Here is a 17,543-nt window from a genome sequence, read left to right on the forward strand (position 1 = left end):
TTTGTTTGCATTATTCTTGTCATCTGATTTATTACTGACTGACTTAATGGTTTTGCCAAAAGCGAACACTTAAAGGTCTGCAAGTCAAAGTATTGAGTAAGTTAACAACTCTTAGTTGAAATAGATAAACTCTTCGATATTAATTCATGGTTCATTTGCCTTTTTTAAACTCTAGTAAGACTAAGATATTTATGTATAAATTATTGTAATACTCAGTAATTTGCTTGTTTGTTAAAATTCATGGAAAGAGGACCTTCATATTAAATTGCAATATTGAGGGACAAAAAGAACCCCAAATCACAATTAGGTTATTTAAAAAAAAAAATCGTGCAGGTCTCTTAAAAATTGGTTCTTTGATTTTAGGACCGGTGCAGTTTTGTTTTGGTGTACTACTGCAACTACAGTTAAAAAAGACGCAACTTGTGGTCTGACTGGTCAAATAAGTTGTTATGAAGTCAAGAGGTGTTTGTGCCGGTTGAGGTGGCCACCTCCAATTTTCATATGCAGGAAAAGCCCTGTCTCAGGCACTCTCATCTTTGGCTTTTTACAGCTAACGATTTCATTTTACCAAACCCTTGTCCTGTGCTTCTCATTTAGCCCGACAATCCGGACCTCAACAATCAGCGGTTGGCTCCGTCAGGCAAAAGCTGGGGCAAAGGTAGCAGTGGAGGAATGGGAGTTAAAACAGCAACTGGAGACCAAGGTAAAAGTGCATCAAAGCATGTTTTACTCACAAAACGTTTTTTTTGACCATGGGGATTCTGAACGTGTCCTTGCCCTCCTGATTTAGACTCTGGTCGCCCAACAACTAGCACGGTCAATCGATTTGGTGCCCTGCAGCAGTCTAGTTCCTTCTCCACAGACTCTGATCGTAGAGCTCCTCAGAGGTCAGTAGCATTCTTAGCTCCTTCTCGTCATTTATGTGCACCCAGAAAACACTTAAGTTTTCTCACTGCTCATGCATTTGCTAAAATGGCAGATCGAGCTCCAGCCGCGAGCGAGGCGGCGACAGAGACCGGGCCGATCGCGACCGAGATCGCTTTGACCGCTTTGACCGCGACGACAGAAGCAGCCGAAGCCAAATCACCAAGCGGAGCTTCAGCAGAGAAACGGAGGAGCGTGGCGGAAGGGGTGGTGACACCAGGCCCTCCAATGAGCCCGTGCGCCGCGTGGCCAGCATGACGGACAGCCGGGACCGGGGCAGCAGAGATCGAGGCAGCCTGGACCGAGGCAGCAGAGACAGGGGAAGCCGGGACAGAGGCCCGAGCAAAGACCTCCCAGGTACAAGCAGAGTTGACTGTTGACTTGCTTACAAATTTGGGTTAAATTGCTGCTGTATGAGTGGAAATTTGTTGTCATAATCTGAGCAACCCCAGTAGATAGATATTGACTGTTCCAAAAGGCTGTATCCTCAGATTTTTACATTTGACATTTCATGTAAAAATTGCTTGAGGTTATAGTAGAAAACTAGTCGTGTTCCACAAGTCTCTGTACCAGTTCCACTCCGTATCCATGTCAAAAACTGGCAGTGTTTCACATGGCTGTGTAATTAGTCCACACATTTTTACAAAACGCTCACACAATAGAATTTTGGGGGGGGGGTCTGCGGGGGTCTGTATAAACATTTCTTCTACTACAGTGGACCCTCGCATACTTGCAGTTCGGCACCCACAGAATCACCTACTTATGGAGGCACACGCACTCTTTTTTGGGGGGTGGGGGTAAAAATGCATATTGGAGGTTTATCAGTCTTGTGTGTAAAAAAAAAAAAAAAAAAAAAAAGCAATGCATTTCAGTGGCCCTCAATTATATGCAAATTTTCACTGTTCAAGGGTCGGTCCGGTCCCTATTCCCCACTGTATAGTTGTAAGTTATAATACCAGCACTCCCCAGTAAATGGCAGATGATTAGTTTGCAGCGGGTCTTGACTGGGTTCTAGAGTGAGCCTTATTTTGCAAACGAATTTCTCGTTTTTAAAGAAATAAGTAAAGTAGAATTTTTGTTTGTTATACCACCTCACTTTTAGCCAAGCGCGAGAGTGCCCCCGCTCCTTCTCTCCCTAAACCAGCATTGACGGAAGAGGAGGTTGAGAAGAAGTCCACTGCCATCATCGAAGAGTACCTCAACATCAAAGATTTGAAGGTACAAACGCGAACGGCGCCATTGTCGGACGCGTGCGACCCACTGTACAGCTCCAAACACCTCTACTTTCTCCTCCTCTGTCACTGTAGGAGGCGATCCAGTGCGTGGCCGAACTCAACAGCAGCGCATTGCTCTACGTGTTCGTGCGACAGGGCGTCGAGTCGACGCTGGAACGCAACACCAGTGCTCGAGAGCACCTGGGCATGCTGCTGCATAAACTCACCAGTTCGGGGACCATGCCCGCTCCGCAGTATTTCAAAGGGTGAGGCCCGACTCGGTGTTCACCACCGCACCGTTAAACCCCCAAAAGCAACAACGGTAAGGCTTGAGTTGCATATGCTTTTGTTATCGCAGGCTTCTAGAGATCCTGGAGATTGCCGAAGACATGGCCATAGACATACCTCACATCTGGCTCTACCTGGCTGAAATCATCACCCCCATACTCCATGAGGGTGGCATCCCTATGGGGCAGCTCTTCAGGTGATCTGAAAAATATTAGCACTTGTTTTTAATCACATGGTGCCATCAGAACAAATTAAAGGTGAAAGACACGACTCGTACCAATGAAAACACGTCAACATAACAGAACAATCGTGCGCCGCTTATCAGGAGCAGTGGTTTGTGGGAGAGAGCTTCAGACCGCATGGTCCGTCTGTCAATTGAAAGCGGCTCATCAAAATTCAGAGCAGTTGGCTCGCAAAATAATCTTCAGAAATAAAGCAGATAAAATATTTACAAGGTTGTTAAATTTCACACTTGATGGGGTGGGAAGGCACTCCAGAGACGGCTCCGATTTGTGTACAAGCAATTATAAAGACACTTTGCCATTACGTCCCCCTTTAAGATGTTGCGTTCACTTTTTGTGCGTCACACTAAACAAACAAGAATGAAGTGCAAAGCTTGACTGTGTCTTGATTGCTCCTCCAGGGAGATCGCCAAGCCTCTCTTGCCTCTGGAGAAGGCCAGCGTGCTGCTGGTGCAAATCCTCCACTTGCTCTGCAAAGGGATGGTACGTTCATGCACCACTGCTCATTTTGTCCCTATTGCGAAGGAGAACATTTTGAGGGGATGCAATGCTGATTTTGAGTTTTTCTGATTCTACGCCAGACTCGCAGTAAGGTAGGCACCCTGTGGAAAGACGCGGGACTGAACTGGAGCGACTTCCTTTCCAAGAATGAAGACGTCAACAAGTTTGTCACCGAGCAGGTGTGTTACGTTATTATACATTATCATATACATTATTTTTCTATTGTCACATTAATGCATTAAAATTATTGTATTAATATAAAATAAAAAGATACGTTTAAAAAGAAAAAAAAATGTTATAGTTTCAAATTGATTCCAAATCTCCATTTTATATAGATAGATGTCATTTTTAAAAATTTTAAAAATATACTAAAGACTACATTTAAATAAAATATGCATTTTCAAATGATAAACTATAATGACCATATTTTGAGGGGACGTGAAAGTCTTTTAGTTTTGAATCAAAAGTTATTTTATAATATTGAATATTTATAATTGAAAAATATATGTATGTACGATAACATACACACTAAAAATGCTTGGTGGTATAAAGGTCAGTGTGAGATTTAACTATATAAAATATACAGTATATAAAATACGCCTATACAGTCTCCAAACAATGGTTATCTAAAAAAAATTTGAAAAAGCCCTTTTAGCAAAGAAAAACAAAACTTTGTTGGTTTATAGGAAGAATTTCTCAATTTTAAAATGAAAATTTTTCTTTTCATTTATTATTTTTTTTATAAAGGTCAGAAACACGTTTTAACCTGCCAATAGGTCATGTACCTTCTCACTTTGTGCTCAATGAAGATATAAAAGGCCCGATTCTTTTGCGTACAACTTTGAGCCAAGTTTTTGTTTTTCTTTCAGAAAGTAGAGTTCACCACTGGCGAGGAGCAGGAGTCCAAGGAGAGCACTAAGAAGTCGCTGAGTGCGGACGAGCTCAGGCAAGAGCTGGACCGCCTCTTCCGAGACAAGGCCAGCGATCAGCGGGTCAAAGATTGGGTGGAGGTGCTTACTCCCTTCTTTAACCCTTATGTACTACTCAGGCCCAAGCCCTAACTGAAAAACGAATACCCACAGGAAAACAGTATGACCTGGTCAAAAAAAACTAACACCCTGCCCCTTTCAGGCCAATCTGGATGAGCAGCAGAGCTCCTCCAACCAGTTTGTACGTGCGCTCATGACCGCCGTGTGCCAGTTGGCTATCACAGGTAAGACGGCCACCGTCTACGTGAATGCTTTTAGTTCGAAAGTTGCCTTCTTTCAACGGCGTCTGGCTTGCAGGGGACCCGTACAAGGTGGATGTGCCGCTGATCAACAACAGAGCCACTCTGCTGCAGGGCTTCCTGAGCGACGAGCAGAAGGAGCTGCAGGCGCTCTACGCCCTGCAGGCACTCATGGTGCAGATGGAGCAGCCTGCAAGTGAGTCTCCCTTAACATTTAGGCCATTTCAGCGTTTCTACCACTAGAGCCGGATTGTGTACCTTTTATAGCCGTGAAAGTGGATACATCATTTATTATTATTATTTTTATTTTTAATAGCATTTCTTGGTCGATATATTTTTTTTTTTTTTTTTTTTTCCCCCCAAATCGGCTCGGTTAAAATTCTTTATGGTTCAAATTAGGTGTGTCCAGACTACAGCCAAGCATTTTTTAGCGGCCCGCTGCATTGACTAAGCTAAACAGTTGACATGGCCCTGCCGTTTGGTGAGGCCGGAGAGAATAAATTTGTGTTTTTTCTTACTTCTGTTTTCAACCAAACACACATCATTTTGTATGACCACCCCAAAATCTCGAAAAATCATTGACTCTTTGCTTTATTATTACCTAGTTGTATTAACTATGCGGTATATGTATAAAAAGAAACATCATAGATTTGCCTAACAAAAAACAACAACAGAAACAGGGAACAACCGAAATGTCTCTTTGCCCTTGCGGCTATTTCCCCCACGCAGACCTCCTGCGCATGTTCTTCGACGCGCTGTACGATGCCGACGTCATCAAGGAGGAGGCCTTCTACAAATGGGAGTCCAGCAAAGACGCGGCGGAGCAGAGCGGCAAGGGCGTGGCCCTCAAGTCCGTCACCGCCTTCTTCACTTGGCTGCGCGAGCCCGAAGAAGAGTCCGACAAGGACTGAACGCCGCCGCCCTCAGGTGGCCCGGAGGACGAGTAGGTAGCGATTCAAGGGACGATCTTGCCGTTGAGGCAGACTCAAAATCAAAATCCTCAATGAGGATAAATATCTTTATTCTTTTTTTTTTTTTGTTTTTGTTTTTTTTTGAGGGATTGACTCAGAAAACAATCATTTCTCTCCTCCCTTCCCTCTCTCTTCCTACTTCATTGTTCCCCCTTCACCGACCTGCTCTCCTCGTGAAATAAACTTGAAAAGTAATTCAGCAGGATGGCTCATGCAGGTTGTGACATATTCCCGCCACATCACCATGAAAATTCACCACACCGCAGACCGACGGGCTGTTTTTTTTTTTTTTTTTTGGCCGAGCTGTGAGATGATTGTCGGTAGTGGGTCGCCCAGCATGACTGAAGCGCGTTTCAAAAAAGCAACATCGCCTGGTCGGCTGGCTTCTTTTTAAAAAAAATTTTTTTTTTTTTTTTTTTTTTTTTTGGGAGGGGTGCGCTTTTTCTTGCTGGGATTTTAAGAGGACAGACGCACACAAATGTGGTGTGATCTCAATGCTTCCTCGTCATCACGCCGACTGACTCTTGGTCTTTTTACCTCCGCTGTGGAGGGACACTTCGCCACCCAATCGCCATTAAAACTTGAAATCTACAGAAATTGACTTGATGCATTATAGAAAGTTAAAGCAGAAAATATCCAGAAGCCTTTTTCTACATCAAGTGGGAAACTGGAGCATTCTGTAAATATATACTAATAAAAAAAACTTTTTTTTTTTTTTTTGTGGTTATTTTTGAAATAATGCAGTTGTCCGGATGCAGAGAGGTGCTTTAGATAATCCTTTGATTATTAGTTTTATTGGAATTTTGTAAATATATTTTTTTGCTTTCTTTATTTAAGAAATTATGGCTTCTTTTGCATCGGAAACTGGAAAGATAAGGAACATTGCAAATAAAGGACTTATTAAGTTGCAGTGAACTATTTTTTTGTTTTATTTTTTTTAACCTATAGCAGCAGTTCATGTTGTACTCGACTGTACGATGTGGTCGACTTGGTGAAATTTCAAGTTTCGTTGTCTCTTTGGGGTTGTACGTGATTATGTTCATCATTTCAAAGGAGTGGTTGCGTATTTTCAAGATAAAAAATTATGTAGTTAAAATTAAAATATTGACAAATTGTATACTTTCATGAAAATGTTACATTTTGAGATTAATTTTGTAATATAACCAATCGTATACTTTTGAAAAAGTTTACCTTATTTAAATACAACTTTTTTCTAGAAAAAAAAATACTTTATTCTGGAAAGACTTTCAAAAATATTTCACATTTTTCTAATTTGACTTCATTCTATAAATTACCTTGAAAATTTATGATGAATCCCAAATATACAATAAATAACTTAATTCTCGTATGACTAATCGTAAAGATACATTTTTTTCCTGAAAAATACAATTTAAAAATAGACAATCTTTTAATATTGCGACTTTAATCTGGAAATATACCACTTTATTTTTGTAATCTGACAAATATTCTCCACTTTCAACAATGACTCTCACCATACCAATACCATTATCAAAAATATGATTTTATTTTTTTAAGTACGTTTCATTTTGATTTTTTTTCTTCTAAAGAATATGACCAAAGTGATAGTAATTCTCAAAAATATGACTTAACTCGGAATTTTTATCCAAATAAAAATGTACGACTAATGCTGCAATATTACAAAAATAAGTACTGTATTTTAAAGTTTTGAAATTCTGAATTCTACAAGAATACCTGTTTTTCTTGAATTGTTCACTTTATTCTTGTAATCCTCATTTAAATACAAAAAACTTTTTTTCCTTCCTCAAAACTATACTTCTGTTTTGTGAAATTACAACTTTAATCACATTATAGTAATTGACCCACCCCAAGAAAAGGTTTGTAATTGCCTATAGATACATAAGATGGTGGCAAATGTCTAAATGAAGCTCAAGTCACTGCAATGTAGTTCTTTCAAAGATAATGCAAAATGTTGGCAAAGCGCTACTTTACTCTAAATCAGGTATCCCAAAACTGCAGCCCACGGGTCGGATATGGCCTGCCTTCACCTTTGGCCCGGTCCCCTGAACAATACCAGAGATGGTTATGATTTTTGATTTTTTTTTTTTAGTCTGGCAACGCGGTCAAGACTAATACAGGCATAGAACCTGCCATTCTTTTACAATTGAAACTTGAGAGCCGCAGCCGAGGCTACCTCGGCAGTCACCCAGCCGGTTGGTCGTGGCTCTGCCTCAAAGCGGAAGCGGCTTCAGGCTGCCGCCGGAGCACTTGCGCGTCGGAGTGTGATGACGAACGAGCCGTGCAGTTTCCTCTTTAACTGTAATATTACCTTTCTGCTGGATACTATAATCGTGTGGATTTAATCGCCATTGGATTACAGTAGAAATGCATACGTTTGAGCGCCTTTTAACCACACTTAGATAGCGGGAGGTAAATGCTAACCACTCAAACCCCGCTGTTGAGGCACCTCTCTACCTCCGATTGTAGAGCTGTAACACACAGAATGGGTGATCTGGAGCAACAACTAGCTGGAAATCGCTAAATTCACAATTGTTGGATTTGTTAATCACGGAAACCTGGCTACAAGATCAGATTCCCCACATTCGATTCAAATGTACTTCAGGCTAACCGCAGCACAAAGTGAAGTTTCATCGCTAGATTACGATGTCCCGTAATGCGCAGATGACAACTTGAAGAAAAGTGAATCAGAAAATGGATGGATGCACAGCAAACGCTACGACACGGCTCGTTGAATTGCAGCTATGGCAATTGACGTGTTTTCATTTTGGCCCTTGAAAATTTCCTCACATGAAAAGGGCCATTGGCACTAAAATGATTAGTCGGGCCTGCATTTATTTAAAAATATCAGCTGGGCATTTTACTGAAAATTGAGCGTCCGTTATTTGTCGTCCGTCTGCAACGCGGGTGCCCTTCCGTCCGTCATTCGCCTTTTTTTCCGGGGGGGATAGTACCCGCCTATAGGCTGGACCACCTCTAATTTTAAACTGCCGCTAAAAATAGACTGATGGATTGCAGACGGACGGGAGACTAAATAAAGGGGAGTCCGTCTATGTTTAATCCGTCTATTTTTACATTTTTCCCGTCGTTTGTCAATCGTCGGCAAAATGAGCGTCCGACAGCCACAGAGAGATGGACCGGTCCGTCACATACATGTGTGCAATGTGCATTGTTGAATGGTCACTGCTAAGTAAATAATTCTGAGTGATTTATTCTTTGAAGCATTAATATTAAATGTGTGTGTATATATAGATAGATAGCAATGCAGTAAAACACGCACAGTCCTGTAATGTTCCTGACATTTTAATAATGAGAAAATTAAGACATTTTTCAGGAAGGAAATTGACAATTTTACTCTGCCGCTACAGATAGTACTGTATGTGGTGTATGTGTTATTTCTTGGTTGTTGTTTGAATTAAAAAAAACATCATGAGTCGTCTTAGTATTATATTGTGAAATGTATTACTTTAAAACGTTGCTGTCGCGACATTAAAATGGGATTTTTCTCACGTTATGATGTGATTCTGAACATTTTCTTTGTTTGGCGGCAAGAAGTTTCTGTACAATACAGCATAATACTGTAGAGTGCATTTTTTCTTTAAGAGAATCAACCCAAAACGTTAAAAAAAACAAATTAAATGTTTGGGTTGCGGGGGCTGCAGCAACAGATTATTGAATTTCCATTCATATCAACGAGGAAAGACACCACTGCATGTCTTTGTTTTCTCTTTTTTTTTTTTTTTTTTTGTATGTCGACTGCTAGTGTGCGTCCTGTTACATCTTGTGCAGAGTCTGCAAAGTAAATAAAATAGATTAAAAAAAAAAAATGCCTGCATGTTAGGGGAGGAGGGGAGTTGTAAAAGAAGGGGTACCCGAGGGGCGGGTATGCCACCGCCTTGATGACGCTCGACATATCGGAGACATTCGGCCCGCCGAGCGATCCATGGTGCCTCCTCGTCATCCTCTTCATTCTCTTCCTCCTCCTCCTCCTTCCGTGGCGGACATCCGACGTGGCTGAAGATGCTCGGCGCCCCGACAGCGTGATGCGCGAGGACCGACGCGCTTTTCTCTTCCTTCGAATCTGTTGATCGGCTTTGGTTTGGACGCCGTGCTGCATATTAGAATGAGCGATGATGTGATTTACAGGTAGGTGGAGCACGGGTGGACGCAAGGCAGAGAGACCGATGCTCGGGGTGCTCGGTGGAGGTTGGTGTGGGGGGCGCAGGGCGGCAGAAGCGAAAATCCCTGCGTCCACCTGCTTTGTTTTTGCCACGTAACTCCATCATTTGCAGGCCCTGACGTCACGCGTGTGCAGTGCTGCGGTAATTGAACGCTCCATTTCATAACATAGAGTCGCCGAGCACCCCCTCCCGCAGCCGCCTTTGACTCGCCCCCGCAAGGAGGCTGCTCAGGCCGGCTCACCTGGAGCCCACTTGTTGGTTCTTACGTTGCGGTCGACCGTGTGTGTGCGTGCTGTTTCTAGGACACGTTACCAATCTGACGTCGGCCGGCGTGGCCAACTGTTGCGTCGGCCTAGAAGTCGGCTCGTCGGACCGGAAAATGACGTAGAAATACACTGCAAAAGCCGGCGGAGACGCCAACTACTCCGGACCTTTGCGCATGCGTGAGAAGTAGCACACCCACTCCCTCCGCCATGCCATTGGAGTTAATATATTTACTAAACAATTCTAATCGGTTTCTCTATGAAAATAAACTTAAGTATAAAAATAAATCCTACCTGTATAACCAGCTAAGTCTCAATAGCTTCCCATAGCTTGCCTTGCATCACTCGATCGGCGATGTCGAATAACGGCGGCCTTTTTTTTTTTCTTTTTTTTTTGTGCTCTTCTGTCCAGCCAGCCATTAAGGCCACAGAGATGTGAAAAATGAGCAAAGTTGATTTTTTCTTGAGGAAAAGATTCGATTTTCACCGTTTGTCCGCATTCGTCACTTCCCGTTCTTGTCTAGTGCTTTGATTCGCTAGCTAACAGCCAATCACAGTGATCATTTGTTCCGACAGCCCGACCCGATTGTACATGTTGAACACGCCCCCCAAAAGCCCTTACAACGGTTCCGACTTTACGACGTTGCGGGACACACCAAACAGATGGCTTGTACCGACTTGCCGATGTCGGATTGGTGTGTCGAGGCCTTACGATGGCGGGACACTATTTTGTTTGCCGCTGCAAATTTGAAAGACGAGTGAGAACTGGAAGTTTTTCAAGCTCAGTCTAGTTTTTGCTGAGGATATTAAATGTCAAATCCTCTTCAATCCTGCTTTTTGTGCCGGCAGAAATCGATGCATACCTGTCAACCCCGGGGTGTACTGAATCTTACGAAAGTTGTAATCTTACACATTACACATTCTTTTCGAATGGCTGCTGTCACGTGAACTGAAATCAGCGATGTACGGTATACATGTTTTAAAAGGTGTTACCACCTGTACAAAGCACACAGAATGTGTACAACTTGACAGGTATGAGTGATGGCTTTAAATTTAATTTCTAATGTTCAGGATCATTTTTGGATATTGTGAACTGGTAAGATAAATATAATTTGGGGAAAAAAAGTGATTTGTTGACTGGAAACATAATATATGGATCCGTGCACTTTAACAGTCTACGATATTTTTTGTCTTATTCATTGCTCTTGTTCTCTCTCAATGTGTTTTAAATGTTTGTATTATTTCAAAAGTGTGCTAAAGACAAAGAAAAATAAGTGCAGTTAATGCTATGAAAAGATGCTGAAGTGAGTCATTGAATAGGATATTTTTACATCACGGAATTCACTATTACGAGGTTTTTCCCCACAAGTGTTTGAGATTCACCTGGTGTAATTTGTCATTTGACACGAGCGCGTCACACCGCAGGCATTGAAGTAACCCCCCCCCCCATGATTTGCACATCGGGTTAGGTGGCACTATCGCTTTTAATCGGCATTAGCAGCTGCGCGGTGGGCCTAAGCGGCTTACTACATGCCATATGCTTGAATCGCACCTCCCTGCACTCTGACCTTTGGGCAACCATTTGGCTGGCTTAACAAGTAAATGTAGGGCAGGGCCAGAGCTTTTCAAACACTCCAGCTGGTTAGTGGTTATCGTTTAGTTGGTACTTCTACAGCGAGGACGCAAGTACGCCATGAGGCTGAAGTCCAGGAGTAGCGAAAGGAGGTGGCAGGAAGAAGAAGAGGTCAACAGCAGAAATTCTCTTTTATTCTTTTTTTTTTTTTTTTTTTTTTTTGCCAGACTTGTATTGACGAACCTCTGTTGTGACTTGCAGGTGAAATTCGAGGAGAGTGACATGATTCCAAAGTCAGGAAAATCTCCGGCGGACTCGCGGAAAAGTGTGGGCATCCATGAGTTTGCGGCGCTAGCTAGATCCTCCCTGAATGGTAAAACACTTTAAACGTTTTCATTGTGGAACCACATTTGGTAAACAAGCAGCTCAGAGAAATACTGTATTGATAATACACTGTCTTCCAAATTATTATGCATGTTGGAATTATGTTAAATGAACATTTGAGTGTTCTTTTTTTTTTATTATTCTCCGACAATTAGTTAATTCACATGTATTAATTCTTTTTTTTGGTTTTTATAAGTATGTGCTTTCAAGATAATTAAAAAATACAGTATATACACTGATGCCTTGAGATACAAGTTAATTTCGTTCTGTGACCACTTATATCTCAAATCATATTTCCATATTGAAGTGAATGGAAATACCATCAATCCATTCCAGCCTAAAAAAAGGTAGCAAACATATTTATAACATATTTTTTTGCTTATATTACAATCTACAGTATTTGACTTTATAAATACATATAGAAATATTGTTGAACAAAATATAAACGTTTCTGCCACAACCTGCACAGAGATGGTCCAAATAAATTGCAGTCATTAAAAAAGAAAATGTTCTTCACAAAGGATGAATAATATATGCCTGTGAGTTTTGTCTGTCTCCATATATTGCTTCTCTATTTGTGTTGAAATATCCATTGCTTAAAGGTTTAAACCTACGCAACTTCAGTGCTAGTTTTGCTAGCTCAAAATGGCGTTTTGCATTGTGTGTTAGCATTAAGCTAAACAGACTTATTTAAAACATCACTGTGGTTGGTTTAAATACACACAATGTAATTCCCTTTGTTTTATGTTTAGTTACTTATTATGAAACAGTAATCCATTCCTTTGCTACATCTTGGCTGGATTACTGTAATGCACTTTTTTTTGAGGCAGCCAGTCCTGTATTGTTTTGCTGTTTTTATGTTATTCATTCGTTGTGTTAGCAGTCTTTGTTTTGACATGTCTGATTTGGACTTTATGTGCAGCACGTTTTATGCAGCTCTGGTTGTTTTTCAAGTGCTCTTGAAATAAAGTTAGGTTGAGTTTGACCGGAAATGTCAAGTGAGACTCATGTCAGGAGGCAGCGCTGTATTTTGTAACCCAGCTGTCCACACACATGCAGGCATCTCTCAGGCGGTGAGGGACCATGTGACCAAGCCCACATCACTGGCCCAGGGTCGGGTGGCCCACCTCATCGAGTGGAAAGGTTGGCCCAAACCCGTCGACCCCCCCCAGGCCGCCCACTTCAGCTCCTACTGCCACCTGAGCGAAGGCGAGAAGGAGGCCCGCTTCGCTGCAGGTACTACACGTACACACACACACACTCGTACGTACTCGGTGCATGTTGTTATTTTTATGTCATTATTACCAATATGCAGATAATGACATTTGCAACCAATATGTTGCACTTCAGTTGCATTCAAGATGCAGAAAATATATTTTGCAATGCCTTGAAAGTAGCTGCCTGCTGTGTTTGATTGCGCTGGGGCACGTGCGTCCTTTGACTTCAGGTTTAGTTTAGTCAGGTTTAGTTTAGTCAGGTTTAGCGGCGGCATCATCTGGCACCTCCGACCTTCTGTCAAGCACCTAATCCTCTAAAGGTCTCCTGGGAGCAGGACGAGCAGGTCTTGGTGGCAGTGGCACTGTGAGAAACTCTTGTTGTTGTTTGGCCGTGACTCATTCTCGGCTGTGATGTTAGCCGTTTGGAATGAGGAAAGTGGCACCTATAATTTGCAATCGAAACACTTGACAATGACCGAGTTTACATGCAGCAACAATCCGTTTAAAACCCAAATATTGGCAGTATTTGGGTATGATCGCTTGGTCAACCGCAAGGAATCTAGGTCTTTGTAGGCCTGCATGGAATCTTGGTCTTAGTAGTACAGGAAGTGGTTCTGTGCGCAGCATCCTCGCCGTAGGGAGTCCAACTTGAATACAGTGATTCCTTTGCGGAGTTTTCACAGTAGTGTATAAGTCTGTATGTCTTGCGCGCAACTCGCCGGAAATATACAAGCCGAGAGGTAAACAATCATGGCGTAACGCAGTGTCGCACTTTTGTAACGCGGAGGAAACAGACTGCTTTGTTCCTGTGGTGAGTGGCATTAATATAATAGTTTTATTGACGGTAGCGAGTAACAAGCGGAAATGACGTGTATATGCGTCACGACGTCCGTGCGTCTGCTTTTCAATCCATTTATTCAAATGCGATCGTGATCTGTCCGCTCAAACCATGTAAACGTTTTTTTCCGAATGACTCAAAAATCGGAATTTTGACCTTAACTCGAATATTGACGGCATGTAAACGCAGTCAGTGTTTGTATTACAGCGGAGTTAAGTGTAGCTAAAGGTAAATAACAAAAACAAACAAACGAAAACATTTTTTCAAGAGTTAGAAACTTAATGGATCAATTTGATCCGCAGTGTAACAGCAGGGCTAAGTTCTGGTAGTGCGGCAATATAGATTTTTAATATTTTTCAATATAATTATGATATTACTTAAAATGTGTCAATTTGACATACAGTAGAAAGTGAGACGGAGACGCTTTTATTTTTCTTAGACATATTTTCTACGGTTTTAAATATATTTTCCAGAGATTTTTTTTTTTTTTCAAAAGTATGACATTGACCTAGTTTATACTTTAAAACGGGTCAATTTGACCCGCTATATAAGAGCAACATTAAGTACTGGTTAAGGAGCAGCGTGACTCCATTGGATTTTTTTTTTTTAACACATATCACTGTTAAAACAATTGTCTTAAAAATAACAATTTTGGATCCAAAATGGACCGATCACCTATTGGGTCAATTTTACCCAACTTGTATTGTTTTGTACAAAACTGCCCACATTTTTGGGGTTGTTTTGTACAAAACTACCCATTTTTGGGGTTGTTTTTGCAGAAAACCAAAGTATGAAAGTTGGGTCAAATTCACCCAAATAGTGGTCAATTTTTGACCCCAAATTGTGTTATTTTTAACCCAAAAACAACACCTGGTTAATTTGACCAGCTTCAAACTTCGAAATGGGCCAGTTTGACCCTCAGTAGGTCTAAGCTCCAATTGTAGACCAACCTGACTCCACGGGTTCCCCCCAAGGCGTGGCCGAGCAGTTTGCCATTGCCGAGGCCAAGCTGCGAGCGTGGGCGTCGGTGGATGAGGACGAGGAGGACGAGGAAGACTCCAACGACGAGGACGCCAAAGTGGGCTCTCACGCAGACTCCCCCCCTCACAGCACGGCAGGTAGCCCCAAAATCCCAAACCATTTCCACATCCTCTGTCATCATTCTACCTCCATCACTGACCAAATCCCACCTTCCCATCTCTTCCAGCCGCCCATCTCCATGTAGGTTTTCTGACTCTTTCCTCCTCCCTTAGACTCCGCCACGTCCGATCCTACCTGCGCAGCTCCGTCTGAACGGATTTCCGAAGGGGGCGGCGGTGGCGACGTCTACGTCCACCACAAACCCGAGTGGAGGCCCGGTCGTTTCGATTCCTGCTATTCTACCTCGCTCTCGGAATCTCCCGGAGAGGAGGAAGAGGAGGAAGAGGATGAGGTGTTCCACGAAGGTCGGGCGTGGAGCTCCGGCTGCTTCCCGTTGGACCGGGCCTCCTCCGGGGTGGCGTCCCTGGATGAGGACGACCAAGAAAGCCAGGACCAAGGAGGAGACAAGATGGAGGATAAAGAGTTCTTGATGTGATGTTTCGTCCATGTCTTGATGGTGGATATGACGTCATCTGTTCTGCTTCGCCTTGTGTTCTTCTTCTTCTTCTCTCGAAGTCCATTTTCAGGCCAAAAGCGCCACTGGAGAATTGCGAGTGGAATGTATCGCTGTCCGTTTTGTACAGTTTTTGGTGTCAAGTGTTGCTATGGCGTTGTTTTTCTATGGAATATTTTGTAGTGTTGTATTTATGGAGATTCATGCTGTGTCACGTGGATGTTGATACTGAATGTCCTTGCACACGTAAAAATATAAGGTGATTTTTTTCTGGGGGTGCGCACGTGTCTTGTCGTTTATTTCCAGGCAGCCTCAAACCAACCTGGCAAACTTCCTCGTCAATTTCAGGCATGTGTCCTTGGGATTTTTTTTGTTGCATCTTGATATGGTAGACATGTCCACCAAATTTCGTGCCGATCAGACAGATTGGTGTTAAGGGAATTTTTCAATTTCATAAATGACCAAAGTCACCAAAAAGGATAGGTCCTCGGCACTATTTTTGGGGTCCTGTTATGCTAGACGTGTCCACCAAATATGTTAATTAGTGAAACCAGTGTCAGGGGCAAATTTTTCAAATGTGCATCAATTGTCAAATTGACCCCCAAAAATGGTCTGTTTCAAACTAAAGTGACTGACTTCCTGTTGGATTTAAGGCGTTGCCCATGAATATTTAGGGTCAGGAATTAATTTTTCAAATTTGCGTAAATGGTCAAATGGACCCCAAAATGGCAGCTTCAAACCAAATTAGCTGATTTCCTGTTTGATTTCATGCATGGGTTTTTGAGACTTTTTCATGGGTTCTGTTATGAGTCTTATGACAGACATGTCCTCCCAATTTAGTGCCAATTGGTGAAACCGGTGTCAAGGACTCATTTTTTAAATCTGTGTAAATGGTCAAATAACCCCAAAATAGCTGATTCAAACTAAAATGGCTGACTTCCTGTTGGATTTAAGGCAGTGGTCCGTGAAACCTTTTTGTGTTTCCTGTTACGATAGACATGTCCACCCAATTTCGTGATCGGGCAACCTAGTGTACTTTTTCACATTTGCGAGGATTGCCAATTGACCCAAAAATGCGATTCAAACTAAAATGGCCGTCCTGCTGAATTGAAGCTGTCAATACGAAATAGTCTTAGGGACCCCTAAGACTATTTCGTATTTTTATGACAAAATAAACTTCTTTCGTTTTACTTGTCTTTTTTAATTTCTTGTCAATCAGGCAACCTGATGTCTTGGGCTACTTTTTTCAAATTTTGCCAGCGGTGCAACAGTATGCGAAATGTTTGCTTCAAACCAAAATGGCCAACTTCCTGTTCAATTTGGGGCATGTGTCCTTGATACTTTTTGGTGCTTGTGATTAAGATAGACAAGTCCACTCGATTTCCTGTCGATTCGTGAAACTATGTCAGGCTCTAATTTTTTTCAAACTTTCCAGAGGGCACTATTGAGTGAGTTTTCAGGTGTCGTGATTGGGATCCCTCAAATTCTCACTACTGTACACGCACTTGCCAAATCTGTTGCGTTTTTGAGCATGTTTGGACTCCCAAAAGTAGAATCATTTCTCAAACAGCGATCCCAGCCTGGCAATGAAATGAGGACAAAAAAAGAGCCGAGACAACATGATTTTTTTCCCAAGGTGCTTTTTGTTGAAACTAAAATCAGTGGCTCATGTACAAAAACATATTTCATGTTCTCTGAAAAATAACAATGGCTGTTTGACTCTGAATGCATTCTGGCTCCGTTGACATTTGCATGTATGTTGTATGTACAAAAAGCATATAAAGGGAGCTCGTGTACTACAGACTTATTGCTGAACTAGATACGCTGCAAACCATCTTACATTGAACTGTGTGCGGGTCCTCTTCTACGGACACATTCTACGACGCAAACAGATTCGTGGCGCACGTTGACAGACATGAAGGAGCCCGCGGAACGAAAATATGGCTCTAAAAAGTGCAAGCGACACGCACTTGCATCCATATTTGACAGACACAGACTCACAATTTGCTCGACAGCATGGTATGTGCTTCTTAGTTACATAATGTCAACACTGCATTCACGGTCAGGCTGGGTTATACATGTCATATTCTTGGTCATATCGCGTATTAGAGGAGTAGAATATAGTCGT

At 42.2% G+C, this 17,543-nt stretch overlaps 2 protein-coding genes across 9 annotated transcripts in view; both read left to right on the plus strand.

Moving 5' to 3' along the window:
• eif4g1a (eukaryotic translation initiation factor 4 gamma, 1a) overlaps nt 1-6,283 on the plus strand; it is a 28,677-nt gene extending 22,394 nt beyond the window's left edge. For all 7 annotated transcript variants that reach the window (XM_086042620.1, XM_086042622.1, XM_086042621.1 and 4 more), the window contains 12 exons: nt 598-703; nt 791-887; nt 980-1,281; nt 2,027-2,142; nt 2,232-2,404; nt 2,497-2,622; nt 3,070-3,151; nt 3,250-3,348; nt 4,039-4,179; nt 4,301-4,382; nt 4,456-4,593; nt 5,127-6,283. In XM_086042620.1, coding sequence (XP_085898746.1) covers nt 598-703; nt 791-887; nt 980-1,281; nt 2,027-2,142; nt 2,232-2,404; nt 2,497-2,622; nt 3,070-3,151; nt 3,250-3,348; nt 4,039-4,179; nt 4,301-4,382; nt 4,456-4,593; nt 5,127-5,308 — 1,644 coding nt within the window. In that variant the 3' untranslated portion in view covers nt 5,309-6,283. The remainder of the gene's footprint in view (nt 1-597; nt 704-790; nt 888-979; nt 1,282-2,026; nt 2,143-2,231; nt 2,405-2,496; nt 2,623-3,069; nt 3,152-3,249; nt 3,349-4,038; nt 4,180-4,300; nt 4,383-4,455; nt 4,594-5,126) is intronic.
• A 2,967-nt stretch (nt 6,284-9,250) lies between these two features.
• fam131aa (family with sequence similarity 131 member Aa) lies at nt 9,251-15,698 on the plus strand. 2 transcript variants are annotated; one of them, XM_086042629.1, is made up of 5 exons: nt 9,251-9,511; nt 11,644-11,755; nt 12,826-13,002; nt 14,796-14,939; nt 15,075-15,698. In XM_086042629.1, exons 2-5 carry the CDS (start codon nt 11,665-11,667, stop codon nt 15,395-15,397), a joined length of 735 nt encoding a protein of 244 aa, XP_085898755.1. In that variant the 5' UTR covers nt 9,251-9,511; nt 11,644-11,664; the 3' UTR covers nt 15,398-15,698. The 2 variants fall into 2 exon arrangements, with proteins under 2 accessions (XP_085898755.1, XP_085898754.1); XM_086042628.1 differs by lacking the exon at nt 9,251-9,511 and adding an exon at nt 11,096-11,553.
• Nucleotides 15,699-17,543: the final 1,845 nt, after the last annotated feature.

This window comes from Filicampus tigris, chromosome 10 (genome assembly GCF_054856515.1).
Source record: "Filicampus tigris isolate MCC_2025a chromosome 10, RoL_Ftig_1.0, whole genome shotgun sequence".
In the NCBI taxonomy this organism is placed as follows: Eukaryota; Metazoa; Chordata; class Actinopteri; order Syngnathiformes; family Syngnathidae; genus Filicampus; species Filicampus tigris.

Excerpts from the sequence above, each read along its gene's own strand:
- fam131aa (XM_086042628.1), top strand. The coding sequence starts at position 11,503 with ATGAGGCTGAAGTCCAGGAGTAGCGAAAGGAGGTGGCAGGAAGAAGAA. Across the intron at positions 11,756-12,825 it reads AGCTAGATCCTCCCTGAATG|GCATCTCTCAGGCGGTGAGG; the intron begins GTAAAACACTTT and ends ACACACATGCAG. Across the intron at positions 13,003-14,795 it reads GGAGGCCCGCTTCGCTGCAG|GCGTGGCCGAGCAGTTTGCC; the intron begins GTACTACACGTA and ends GTTCCCCCCAAG.